The sequence below is a fragment of the Myotis brandtii genome, unplaced genomic scaffold, assembly GCF_000412655.1.
Source record: "Myotis brandtii unplaced genomic scaffold, ASM41265v1 scaffold892, whole genome shotgun sequence".
In the NCBI taxonomy this organism is placed as follows: domain Eukaryota; kingdom Metazoa; phylum Chordata; class Mammalia; order Chiroptera; family Vespertilionidae; genus Myotis; species Myotis brandtii.
Window position 1 is genome coordinate 598698 of NW_005371656.1, and position 13724 is coordinate 612421.

At 35.2% G+C, this 13724-nt stretch overlaps 1 protein-coding gene across 1 annotated transcript; it reads right to left on the reverse strand.

Annotated features, from left to right (window-relative positions):
• Positions 1-438: 438 nt before the first annotated feature.
• On the reverse strand, positions 439-1020 carry LOC102248220 (olfactory receptor 5G3). Its single transcript, XM_005885143.2, has one exon. The coding sequence runs from the start codon at positions 1018-1020 to the stop codon at positions 439-441; it is 582 nt and encodes a 193-aa protein (XP_005885205.2).
• Positions 1021-13724: the final 12704 nt, after the last annotated feature.

Genomic DNA, 13724 nt, shown 5'->3' on the forward strand with positions numbered 1-13724 from the left:
GGGACTATTTCCAATTGTGTCAATTAGACATTCATTTCTTGGTTTATTCCTCAGCTGTGTTTCATTTTCCTACTGTGTTTCATATATGTATTCCAAAACTTTCCTATTTGGACATTAACTCATTGTGAGTCACTTGTTTTGCCATTTTTCTCTCACTTTCCATTGTTCAACATTTAACAAGGCCTATGAAATCTTTCTTAATGAACTATGTTGATCTTTCCCTTATAACATAACATAAAATATCTTCCCACATATAAGAATATATAAAAGTTCTCCTGGATTTTCTTCTGGCATAAATTACATTTTCTTTTTTATTCTGCATCATTTCACAAAGGACAAGCCTGATGGAAAGAAACATAAACAGTATACAAGTAACCTGATAATAGATAGACTCAGGAATTTTCTAACTCTCTAATTACCACCCATTATTGAATCCTATTACTGCATTTTTCTTTCAAACTTGCTCCTGAATGCACTTTTTACCTCCTTGTTCCTCACACTGTAGATGAGGGGGTTCAGCATGGGGATGACCACAGTATAAAATAGAGAAATCACTTTATTGATATCTAGGGAGGAACCTGACTCAGGAAGAACATAGATATAGAAAAGAGTCCCATACAGGATGCAGATGGCTGTCAGGTGAGAAGAACATGTGGAGAAAGCTTTCTGCCTCCCGTCAGCAGTCTGGATCTTCAGGATGGCCACCAGGATGCACACATAGGAGATGGTGATGATCATGCCACTGAAGAACACAATAGCTCCAGCCATGATGAAAAGCACCAACCTATTGTTCTGGGTGTCAGCACATGCCAGGGAGAGAACAGGGAGAATGTCACAGAAAAAGTGGTTGACCACATTTGGACCACAGAAAGGTAAGCAAAAAGTAGAAGTCTCTTGAGTAATGGCATTTAGAATGCCCATGGCATAAGGCCCTGCCACCAGCTGCACACAAACCCGCTGGGACATGATGACCGGGTACAACAAAGGGTTGCAGATGGCTATGTACCGATCATATGCCATGGCAGCCAGGAGGAAACACTCAGTCACTACAAACTGACCAAAAAACCACATCTGTACAGCACAACCCATGAAGGAGATGACTTTTCTCTCCAGAAATATGTCCCACAACAACTTCGGAGCAATGGAAGAAGAGGAGCCAATATCCACAAGGGACAAGTGGCTGAGAAAAAAGTACATGGGTGTGTGGAGTCGAGAATCTGTCCAGATAAGGGCAACCATCCCCAAGTTCGCTCCCAATGTGACAAGATAAACAAAGAGAAATATCAAGAAGAGAATCATCTTGTCTGGAAAATGGCCTGTCAAGCCCACAAAATAAAATTCAGTCACTGCTGTTTGATTCTTATCCATTGTTGGGTGGCAATCTGTAATGAGAGCAAAACAACCCTTTTTTATAGATCAATAATTTAAAAAGCCATATAGCCTTTGAATCCATTAGCTGTCAATATCTATGTTGTTCAGATAGTGTAAATATTTAATTTTACAGCTCAATTGTACTTTTCTTCTGATACCAAACAGTTCAAACATGTTAAATATTATGGAGATGTATATATATACCACCTTTGTATTTGCTACTCACCTTTATCAAATCATAACATGTTATAAATAATGTTTTCAAAACTCACGAGAAGTACAACAAGCATTCATGGAATTAGTCAAACTTCTGGGATCTATGTATGGCTATTGTGCTAGTTATCTGTGCAGTCTGGGCAATTTATATTAATGTGTATGGATTTTACTTATTTAACGTATATGGATGATCTACTGTTGCCTTTTAACTCTTTAATGTCATGATTTTAAACATGGACATTAGTTTCCATTTCCTTTCAGTTGAGTGGAAGAATGTTGATTAGCTCAGAATCCACATTTCAAGAAAACTGTGAAAATGAATAAAACCCATAAATCCTTCATGCATTCAGCTTAATCTGGTAACTCACATAACTAAAATAGAAAAATCCTTCTACTTCAATCCTATTATCAGTTACTTCTCCATCCTAACAACATTCTAATAAAATTCTTGATCTGCTATTTATCATTGTATGCAACATACACAGAGAGATACAGACCTTAATAGAGCAGAAAAATCTGAAGTATTAAAAATATGGAGTTTCTTGCAGACCCAGAAGTGGCTATGGAATCTCAATGATCATGCTGGCCTTCCTGGTGTCATTCTTTCTGGTTTAAACCTGAGAGTATCAGTCCACATTCCTACATACATGAAGCCTGAGGGTCACTATGGGCATTAAAATTTCTGTAGAGTTTATGGTCATCTATGAGAGGAGAGAGCGCATGAAGACAGGAGAGAAAAAACTCACAGCTTGATCTCCGTGTGGAAGCTCATTGTTCCCGACTCTCCTGTAACAAAGGACAGGAGAGGGTGGCCCTTTCAGCATTTCCAAGTCCTTCTGCCTGTGAGTTTGATGGAAGCAGATGAATGGGTTGTGCTGATGCCTTTGAAGACATGTTCTCATGATGCAGAAATAACTCCTCAACATCACACCACCTGAGAAAACAACCAGAAACAGGAGCAGGACCAGGAACAGAATGACATGGCTGCTTCTCAGGGACTGTTGACCCTCAGGGATGTGGCTATGGATTTCTTTTAGGAGGAGTAGGGATGCCTGGACCCAGCTCAGTGAAAATTGTACATGGGTGTGATTTTGAAGAATTACAGGAACCTGATCTCCTGATTCTTGCTGTCTTTAAGCCGGTTGTGGTCACCTTTTTGGAGCCAATGAAGGAGCCCTGGGATGTAAAGGGAAAAAAGACCATATCCATCCACCCAGCTATGTCCTCTGAGAACAACCAGGTCTTGTTGCAAAAACCAGGAATAGAAGATTCATTTCATAAAATAATACTGAGTGCATATAATTGAGACAGAAGTTATCAATGCAATGAACATTGGGAAAACTTTAACCATCAGCTAAATCCTAATAAACATCAGAGAACTCAGCATCCAGAGAACTATTATAATGTGGAAAATTCTTAGACCAAAAAATCAAATTACAATATACACCAAATTATTCATATTTTGGAATAGACAAACAAATGAAGTAAATGTGATAAAAAGCTTTTCATCAATCATCAAGTCATACTGAACAAAAGAATATTCATACTGGGAAGGAAGCTTATAAGTGTAATCCATGTGGGAGAGTCTAAAATCTAATATTCAATCTAAATAGAAATAAGAAAATCCATACTGAGAAAAACCTTACAAATGTAAAAAATGTGGTAAAACATTTAATTGGCCTTCAGGTTTTACTACTACATTAGATAATGCATACTGAAGAGAAACCTTACAAATGCAAAGCCTGTGGCCAAGCCTTTAAATAACATCCATGTCTTATTCTACATTCACACTATTCATACTAGAGAGAAACCTTACAAGTATGATATGGCAAAGCCTTAAATGAGCACTCAAAGCTTACTCACCTTCAGGGAACTCATAGTGGGCAGAAGACTTTCAAATGTAGACAATGTGACAAAGCCTTTAAGCAGCATTAATATCTTGCTCAACATCTGAAAATTCATACTGATGACTAACCTTACAGATGTGAGGAATGTAATAAAGCCTATAATTGGTGTTCAAGCCTTACTGAACATCTGAGAAATCATACTGGAGTGAAGCTTTTCAAAAGTAGAGTATGTGGCAAAGCTTTTAACCTGTTCTCAAAACTTATTCAATATCTGGGAATTCATGCTAGAGAGAAACAGTAAAAATATAAAGGATGTGCAAAACTTTTAACTATTGTACAAGCTTCATTCAACATCAGAGAGTTTATATTGAAGAGAATCTTTACAGATGTATCATATGTGGCAAAGTCTTTATTCTGCATTCATATCTTACTCAACATCTGATAATTCATACTGGATCAAAGCTTAACAAACATAAAGAATGTGGTAAAGCTTACCCAGTACACAAAACTTGCTCAATATCAGAGAATTCATACCAGACAGAAACAATGAAAATGTAACTAGTGTGGCAAAGCCTTTATTCAGCTTTCACAGCTTAAACAACACATGAGAATTCAGAGTAGGAAAAACCTTGAAACTAAAGAGTGTTGGAAACCGTATAGATGGATCTGCAGCCCCACTCAATGTCAGGGAATGTGCACTGGGAAGAAATACTACATTTGTAATATAGAAGAAAAGACTTTTGTTCAAAATATACACTTCACTAAAGCCAAAGAATTTATGCTTGAAAGTGACTTTAAAGATGTAAAAAAAAAAATTGCAATGTAACTGAAAATAAGTTTAAAGTATCATAGAATTCATAGTGGAAATTTAATCAATAATAGTTTTCAGATATTACTCAAAATCAGAATACTTATTACAAAGAAGAATCCAAAGTATAAAAACTGAGAAAATTACCTTTTTTGTTTGTTGATTTTGGAGAAAGAGAAACATCATTTTGTTGTTCCACTAATTGATGCATTCATTGGTTGATTCTTGTATGTGCCTTGACCTGGGACTGAGCTCACAACCTTGGCATGTCAAGACAATATTCTAAGCAACTGAGCTACTCAGTAATGGCCAGATAATTTCTTTTTAGTGTGCTTCAAAATATCAAGAGGATTGAGGTTTGGATGTGTATAATTACTTACAGTGTATTCTATTTTATATTGATAGTATTTGAGATATTTTGAGAAGAAAATATTAATGTGATTCAACTCTCATATCTCATAGTTGATGTTACTATGTTTTTATTCCTAGTATATATGTAAAACTTATGGGGGTGATTGTTGCTGCCTTAAAAACTGGAGCTCTGTAGATTAAGTAGGTTAACTCATATCTACTTTTTCATGGAAGATTAAGGACATTGTAAGAACAATGTATGAAGAAAATCTCAATGGAGGTGCAGTTTGTGGTTGACTTAAAACATTGTTCTATGTCACCATGAAGGGCATCTTTTTGTTAACTAATGTAAGACAGAGGAACATTATAAATTTTAACTATTTTTTCCAATTACTCTTAAAAAATATGGTAGAAATTCATTAAAATCCTAATGTATCTTCATAGGATTCTTAAGTATCTGTGATGTGTGATTTCACCCTAATTCAATATGGCCTTATCTCCACTAGAACTTCAAAAAGCATATTTCCAAATAAGGTCATATTCTGAGGATCTTGGTGGACATGAATATTTGGGGGACACTATTCAAGGTGTAAACATATAGAGAGCAAGAAGAGCTATGAAGATAAGAAAGAATTTCAGCTCAAATGCCACTGTATGTGAGAGCACAGTAGACAAGAATTAGCATAGCCCTAACCGGTTTGGCTCAGTGGATAGAGTGTCAGCCTGCGAACTGAAAGGTCCCAGGTTCGATTCCAGTCAAGGGCATGTACCTTGGTTGTGGGCACATCCCCGGTAGGGGGTGTGCAGGAGGCAGCTGATTGATGTTTCTCTCTCATTGATGTTTCTAACTCTCTATCCCTCTCTCTTCCTCTCTGTAAAAAATCAATCGAAAACCTAATTCCATGCTCTTTTTTTCTCTCTTTTATTAAATTTTTCTAGAACCTCAGGTCACTGTTAGTTTCTCCCTCATCATGATTCTGTATCACCATAACATCCCTTCAAATAACACTTATCAAATATATTACATTATTTCCCAACATAGAGCAACTTGAGCAAAGAAAATCTGCTTTATTAATATTTATATTCCCTGTGCTAACACTGGCTCTGCATCTTTCTGCATAAATGGCTTTGTCTTATTAGTGTATGTTTAAAAGAAATGAAGACTACTTAGCTCACAGGGCTACTTGAAAGAGTGGACTAAATAAAGCTTACCATACACCTGTAACATAATACGTGCTCATAAAACTTTCAATAATTAGTTTTGAAAACCTAATTCCATGCTCCCCTTTTCTCTTTTTTATTAAATTTTTCTAGAACCTCAGGTCACTATTAGTTTCTCCCTCATCATGATTCTGTATCACCATAACATCCCTTCAAATAACACTTATCAAATATATTACATTATTTCCCAACATAGAGCAACTTGAGCAAATAAAATCTGCTTTATTAATATTTATATTCCCTGTGCTTATCAGAGTACATGGAGGGAATTAGGTAATTGAATAAACAAATGCCAGAGAAAGAAAATTATCACCATAATTTCAACCATATTTTCTTCAATTGCACATTATCCCGGGGCAGTATCATATTACAGTTATGAAGATAACACATATATCAGTCTGATTCTCAGCAAAGAAACATGGGGAAAGCAGCTATAATAACAAACACAAACAAAACAGTGACCATCTTGGGTGATGTTGTCCTCTTATGTGGAAATATGAGCTTAGGCTGGAGATAAAAAAGTAAACTGCCTTCTTATCTTCAAATACTGAAATAGCTATTCTGACCAAGGGCTGTTATGAACAGTGGCAGCTTCACTTTGTTCTCTGAGTAGCCCCAGAAGACAAATGCTATCCTGAGGGATTTCAATTATAAAATCACAAATGTAAGCTCAAAAGAGTAAGAAATTTTTCAAAATTTAGAAAATTCCAAGAGCGAATGGTTGATTTTGGAGACACAGCCATCCATTTAGGGAACACCCTCAGACAGTGATCAGACAGAAGCTTGTTAAGAAGATTGCAAAACAAATGAAGTTAAGAACTTGAGCAATTCATCAGTAAAACAGTTGTACATCTGCATCCTGTCAGCGTATTAAGTACACTGTCCCAATTCAGAGTAATGAAATTATATTTTCTTTCTTATGTTCCACATGAACACAATTCAGGATATTATACTGAAGGCATAGGCCTAATATTGATAAGTTCCTGATCACTATTACTGATGAATTAATATTGCTCATAAAATGTAAATAGGAAGGGGGGAGCAGACCATTTTAATTGACCCACAAAAAGTCATGGTGTAGGACACTGTGGGACCATCATCTGAAGACTCTATTCAATGTGTGGTCCATGAATCAACAGCAACAGCATCATCCAGGAGCTTATCACAAATGCAGACTCTGAAGCCCCACTCTAGTTCCACACAATCAAAATCTGCATTTTCACAAACCCCAGATGATACACACACATTAAAGCTTCTAAGGACTATCAGAGTCATGTACATTTCTATACATATGAACCTTCCAGTAAATCACCTGTTGTAAACAAGGATAAGATTGTCCTATGATACCTAATAATATTAAATATAAAATTGAATTGCCGTTATGGCACAACTATAGTTGGCAAAAGTGGTCACATATTTATTTTATCTCCCCAATAAATTATTTATGTAATGTCCCTGTTGATTGTGTTTGCTTTAGTCATATGGTGGATATTACTTAATGATATTTCTTATACAAACCTAAGCTTTCAACAAAAGCATACCTTATTGCAGGCAATATTATTTTATTTATGAGTGGGCTCATATTATTAGAGAAAAAATAATGTAATAAAATTCATAAATAATTAGTTCTTAAAACATAAATGTCAAAAACCACCAGCAGTGGAATACTGGGCATGCTATATCACTGGATTCTGATAAAAATAGAGAGATTGAATAAACATTTTGTTAACCCATTTAAAGCATAAATGTCAAAAACCACCAGCAGTGGAATACTGGCCATGCTATATCACTGGATTCTGATTAAAATAGAGAGATTGAATAAACATTTTGTTAACCCATATAGGCCTAAACACCTGTTATTTAGGTGTAAAAATCATGTGAATTTTCTGTTTACGCTGAAGCATACACAAGAATATTTGAGCCAAGATATTCTATTTGAAATGTTTAAAAAACTAAATTTGGCCATGTAATAATAACTATCTAATTTTATGAGTTTGGCTAATCCAAAGTTGAGCACAGTCACTACTTTGATAAAATCCCTGACTTACCTCTTTTAATTACTTCAAATTTTGTGGACTTCTGGCCTCCGACAAGAAGAAATGAGTCTCTCCAATGTGGTGTTCTTAAAGAATCGTGAATTCTGTTTTTATTCTAATAAAGATGAGTGATCTTAGTCCTGATTTCCTTAGAGTCTACCAACACATATTAAATAATGTCTTGCCTTTTTCTGACTCTTATATCTGCACAATATGAAATACATATATTTCGTACACATTTGAGTCAATTGGCACCTCATCCCTGAAGAATTCTGAACCTCAGAGTCTACATCCATAGAGAATAAATTAAAGTAAAATAGATAGTATGGAGTCTGAACCAATATTACTTCACAATGGAATTTTTTCTCAAAGGAGGGCTTCTGAAAAAAATACATCTTGAAGCCGTCTTGAGAAATGGAACAAAGTTTCTTTGAACAAGAAGCACTTGATGCAATGAGACAGAAATCACAATTCAAATACTATATCTGAGAGTTAATACATGTTGTTTTGGGAGATTGGACATAAGTGTGAAAAAAATAAAATATAAAACAAAAAACTACACATGAACGTGGAAATACCTTGTTTTAGGTTTATTCAGAATGACTAGGGAAAGTCCTCTATTGGGTTAAAAACTCCCAAAGTCCATTTGCAGATTCACTTCTATACAAATGACATATGCTTAGGGGTCAAAAATCCCATACAATCATTTCTGGGATCAGTAAAATATACAATATTCTTAACCTTTAAATCAATCACATTAAGTTATGTTCAAGAACAGGGCTATACCAACTAAATTCCATGTAAGCTCTAATCCATATGTAATTAGAATTCATAAACCTGGAAAATTCTAGGTTTTATAGAACAGTTTTGATGAGACTTTAAGAAGAGCTCATTTTGGTTTGGAATGATTGGTTTTAGGTCATAGATTGTTTAATAAAAGAAAAAAGCACCTTGTGTTTATTGTTTGAAGTTTCAAAATATCCTCTATAATTGGTGTTATGAACTAAATTGTGTTTCCCCAAAATGCATATATGAAAGCCCTAACCTCTAACGTGACTATATTGGGAGATAGAGCCTTTAATGAGGTCATTATGGTTGAATGAGGTCATAAGAGTGGGACTCCAGAACTGTAAAGGAATTAATTTGTTCCTTGTGCTACCCAGGCTGTGGTGTTCTATTATTGTAGCAATAGCAGACTAATGCAGCTGGATAAAAACTTTCCCAAAGAAATGAGAGTTAAAAGAAGAATGGCACTAAATGCTATCAAAGAGAAAATAAATGTGCATTATAGACAAGGTCATCAAGATTATAAAAAGCAGCACAAGAAAATGTGGTCTTTATTTATTTATTTCAGATACAGATGTTTACACATTTCTCTCACCCAGTAATCTTCACCTGCATGCATATATGCTTCCTCATCTTCAAGGCCTTCTATCTGATTCTATTTAAAGCCAGCTTATCATTGCTGTGACTGATTCCCTGACCTCATGCTTACTTAAAATTTTCTAACTTATATTTTATAAAAAATATTTTAATCCACAATGAGGACATGCATTTATTGATTTTAAAGAGAGAGGAAAAAGGAGAGAGAATGAGATGAGAGAGAGAGAGAGAGAGAGAGAGAAACAACATTCATGTGTGAGAGAAACATAAACTGGTTGCCTCCCATACCTCAGACTAGGAATCAATTCCCCAACCTTTGGGTGTATAGGATGATGCTCCAAGCAAACGATACACTCAGCCAGGGCAATTTTGACACATTTTTGTGTCTTCAATTTTCCCTTCCTACCAAAGCATTCCACCCAGACATAATTATTTTATAATGTTTAATATTTTTAAAACTCTCACCTGCACCTCATGAATACTCTGGGAACTACTCCATTGCTATGTTTTACTTTGTAATATTGTAGAGCTCTCTATACTCCATCTTCTGACTTTCACTCAAACCCACTCTAAGCAGGCCTTCATCCCCATCACTCCATGATTGCTTTTGTCAGGGTCTGAAATGATGTCCACATTGAAAAAGCAATGGTAAGTTATGAAACATAATCAGTACTTCACATTGTTGATTACTTCCTCTTTCCTGAAACAATTTCCCTAGGTGGCTTATTAAACCAACAGTTTCCTGATTCCCATCTTTCTTATTTTAATTTCCTGGATTTTCTTCATATTCCCAGTTTCTAAATGTTGGAAGATGCCAGGGATCAGTTTCTGGGCATCAGCTTTTCTTTATCTTTATTTCCTAGAAAAGTTCCTCTAGTCCCATAGCTTTAAATGTCATCCTTTCTGTAATACTCCCAAATTCTATCTCCATCACCTCCCTCTTTTTAAAATCCCAGAATCAAATATTCAACTGCCTAACCAGCACTTCCCCTGACTTCCAATGGGGAGTTTAAAATAGAACATGTACAAATTCAAACTATTGACTTCTTCTAACTAGAACAGGGACTGTATTCACAGAACGTAATGATAGGTAAAAAAAACAAAAAACAAAAACCTGTAGAATGAAGCATGAAGAGAAAAAATTATGTGAAATACAAAAGAGAAATATCTAATATAATGAAATAAAATTGGTCATTAGAGTACCAACAGAGAAGAACAATGGCAATAGGCTAATAAAGAAAAAGACATAATATTGCAGATTTAAAAAGCACAATTAAGCCCCAGAATAATAAATACACTGCAATGAAAAACACACTGAGGTACATCCTATTTAAACTGCCAATAACCAATAAAAAAAATCTAAAATGCATTCTGTAAAAAAAAAGTTTATTTTTAAGAAATGGTAATAAAACCACCTGGGTTCCTAACAGAAATATATATTTTTTTTAAAGTTGAGTAAAACAGAATAACTTTAAAGTGCTGAAAAATAAGTAACTGCCAACTGAGAATTCTACACCAGGTAAAACTATATCCACAAAGGTGAAGCAAAGGCATATTCAAACAAAATCTAAGAGAATTTTTCTTGCATAGGCCTAAAGCAAGGATCATATTAATGAGTGTTCTTTAATCAGGAGGAAAAACACATGGAATCTCAGGGATACAGAAGACATATTTCAATTGGAAGAAAAATATTTATGTAATATTAAATATAAATTTACTAATAAAAATATGGTGATGTCTTGTATAGAAAACTGAAGTAAATTATAATAATGCCAGATGCATGAAGAGTGTGGTAAATAGAATTAAAGTGTTCAAATAGCCCCTCATTATCTGGAAAGAGATACAAAAACTAGACTCTGATACATCAAGAGTTCATGTTGTAATCCAAGTCACCAAAAGAATAGTATAAGAATGTATGACAACCCAATAATGGTGAGACTATCCATTCACCATGTGCGTCAAAACTTCTTTCTTACACTTAAAAGCCACACTGCCACACCATCTCACCATTGGATAAATATTTATTAAGCATGCACTACATATAAATAGTGCTTGAGATTGTCAGTTTAATAAAAGAACATGCCCCTGCGGTGCTTACATTATAGTAAGGGAAGATAAACAATACATTTAATAATCACTTTAAGGGTATTATAAGTTAGAAGGTGATAAATATTATGGATAAGAGAAAAGGTAGACCCCAGTAAAGGGAAGCTGACTTTCTTGGTGGGTTAGTGATGGTAAAATATCTGGAAAAAATCTCCTTATGCTTCCAGCAGGAGGAAGACAAAAAGAAACATTTTTAAATACACTACAATACTCTCTACATAACTATGCTCAACCTCAGGAGAAAGTAGTTAACCAGAGCCTACTCTGGGATGTATTATCAGAGCTTAAGTCACCTGAGGGAGGGGAAACTTCGGCCCCTTCCAGCCATCCACATGGGAGAAGGGAAATACTTAACTTTAGCCCACTCTAGCCATCCTGTCCCCATTTATGGGGGAGGAAAAAAAACACCTGAGAAACATTTGTGAAGTTCACAAACCAGAGGCAGCGCTTCACTGAGAGACTGAGAATTAATCATGGTCTACAGGAAACTCCCCTCCCCCTTTGCCTTGTCACCATAGCACTCAAGGCTGATTTACAGCAGTTCCTCTCATGCAGTGCATCATGCAGGCCTACCAAGAAGAAATTACAAAGCATACAAAAAGGCCAAAGATGCAATTTAAAGAGACTGAGCAAGTGTCTGAACCAGACGTGGCAGGGATGTAGAATTATCAGGCCAGGAATTTTAATCAACTAAAATTAAAATGCTTAAGATGAAAAACATTAACAAAAATGGAAGATGCCTTTGATGGGCTTATTAGTAGACTGGACATGACTAAGGAAAACAATCAGTGTGCTTGAGGATATATCAATAGAAACTTCAAAAACTGCAAAGCAAGGGGTCAATGGAGAAAAAAGGAAGGGACACCTGTAATACTTTCTATAATAAAGATATATTTTTAAAAACTGAAAAGCATAGTGAACAAAGTGAGGGAGGGGGACAGATCAGGATATCTAAGTGTGAAAATAGACCTCAGTACTTGAGTTCTAGCTAAGAAATAATTCAGATCCAAGATTAAAACTTATAAGAGAAAGATTATTCCACAAGCAAAGTTACAGTACACTTGAAAGGAAGTTTTGAGTGGGTGGCTCAAAATGCTGCCACAGGGTATGGGCCAGAACTCCTTTCAACCCCTTGAAGAGAGTTAAGTGCTTTCTTCTTGGAACTGACCTATCAGGGCCTGTCTTGTCTTCTCCTGTCTTTGTATGGAAGTCAGATGGAGTGGGCAGTTGGGGGAGCATGACTAGCTGGCTAGTCATAACCAGAGACAATCAAGGGAGGAAGGGGTGCTTTAGGGGGGTGAGGTCCTGATTAACAATACTTATTTCTGATGCCTGCTCTTCATTTCTGCCCATTGCTGGGTATCCGTTGCTAGGTGTCCGGGACTTTCTGCCCTGGTGACATTCCATATCTGGCCTATTGTCCTGCTTTGCTCATGCCTATCTGACTGGCTACCACATAAAGGCTGTGGGACAGCTGCAAAACTGTACACAATGGAAACATAAGAAGAAAGAAGAAAGAAATGATAGAAGAAATATATGAACCATTAATTATTGAGAATTTTCCCAAATGAATCTTAGACACCAAGCCACAGGTTCAGGAAGCTGAGAGAACACCAAGCAGGACATCCCAGCAAAAACTATACCTAGGCATATAATTTTCAAAATACAGAAAATCAAAGATAAAGAAGAAGAAAAAAAAGAAGCTAGAGACAAAAAGCACCTTGGCCTATAGCTTTCCATACTTCTATGGAAAATCATGTGCATATGCACATACCAACCTATTTTATATGTTAAGTTTTACTCCCACCGTTATATTTTTACAAATTATGATCAGTTCTACATATTAAACTTTGACTTGATTCCTTTCCATCTATCAGTGATTATGTTAGATAGTTTCCTCCAAATCAAAGCATGAACATAACTTATTCTTTTTATAATCAGCTGCACAACATTTCAAAGAAATAATGTATATTTCTACTAATAATACAGATCCTCTACAAAAGATGCTGCAATAATTATTTCTGGTATTCATATTTCTACAGCATATATTTCCAAATTTAAGACAACTAAGTCAAAGATAATGTACTCTTTAATAGAAATCACCAAATTACAAATTACTTTATGGAAATGTAGCTATTCATACTTAGCTACTTTAGCTATGGATAAAATTGCTGTTTATACCCAAATGGTAACCTTACTAACCTTGCACATAATAATGTTTGCCAATCTAATAGATAAAAAAATTGCCTTTTCATTTTGATTTCATGTACTTGAGCAATTGTGAAGTTGAGTATTATAACTATACATATACATATACATATACATATACATATACATATACATATACTAGTACTAGTATATAATATATTTACTATATAATATAAT

What these genes read in the sequence shown, in the direction of transcription:
- LOC102248220 (XM_005885143.2), bottom strand. Translation starts at nt 1,020, where the DNA reads ATGGCATATGATCGGTACATAGCCATCTGCAACCCTTTGTTGTACCCG.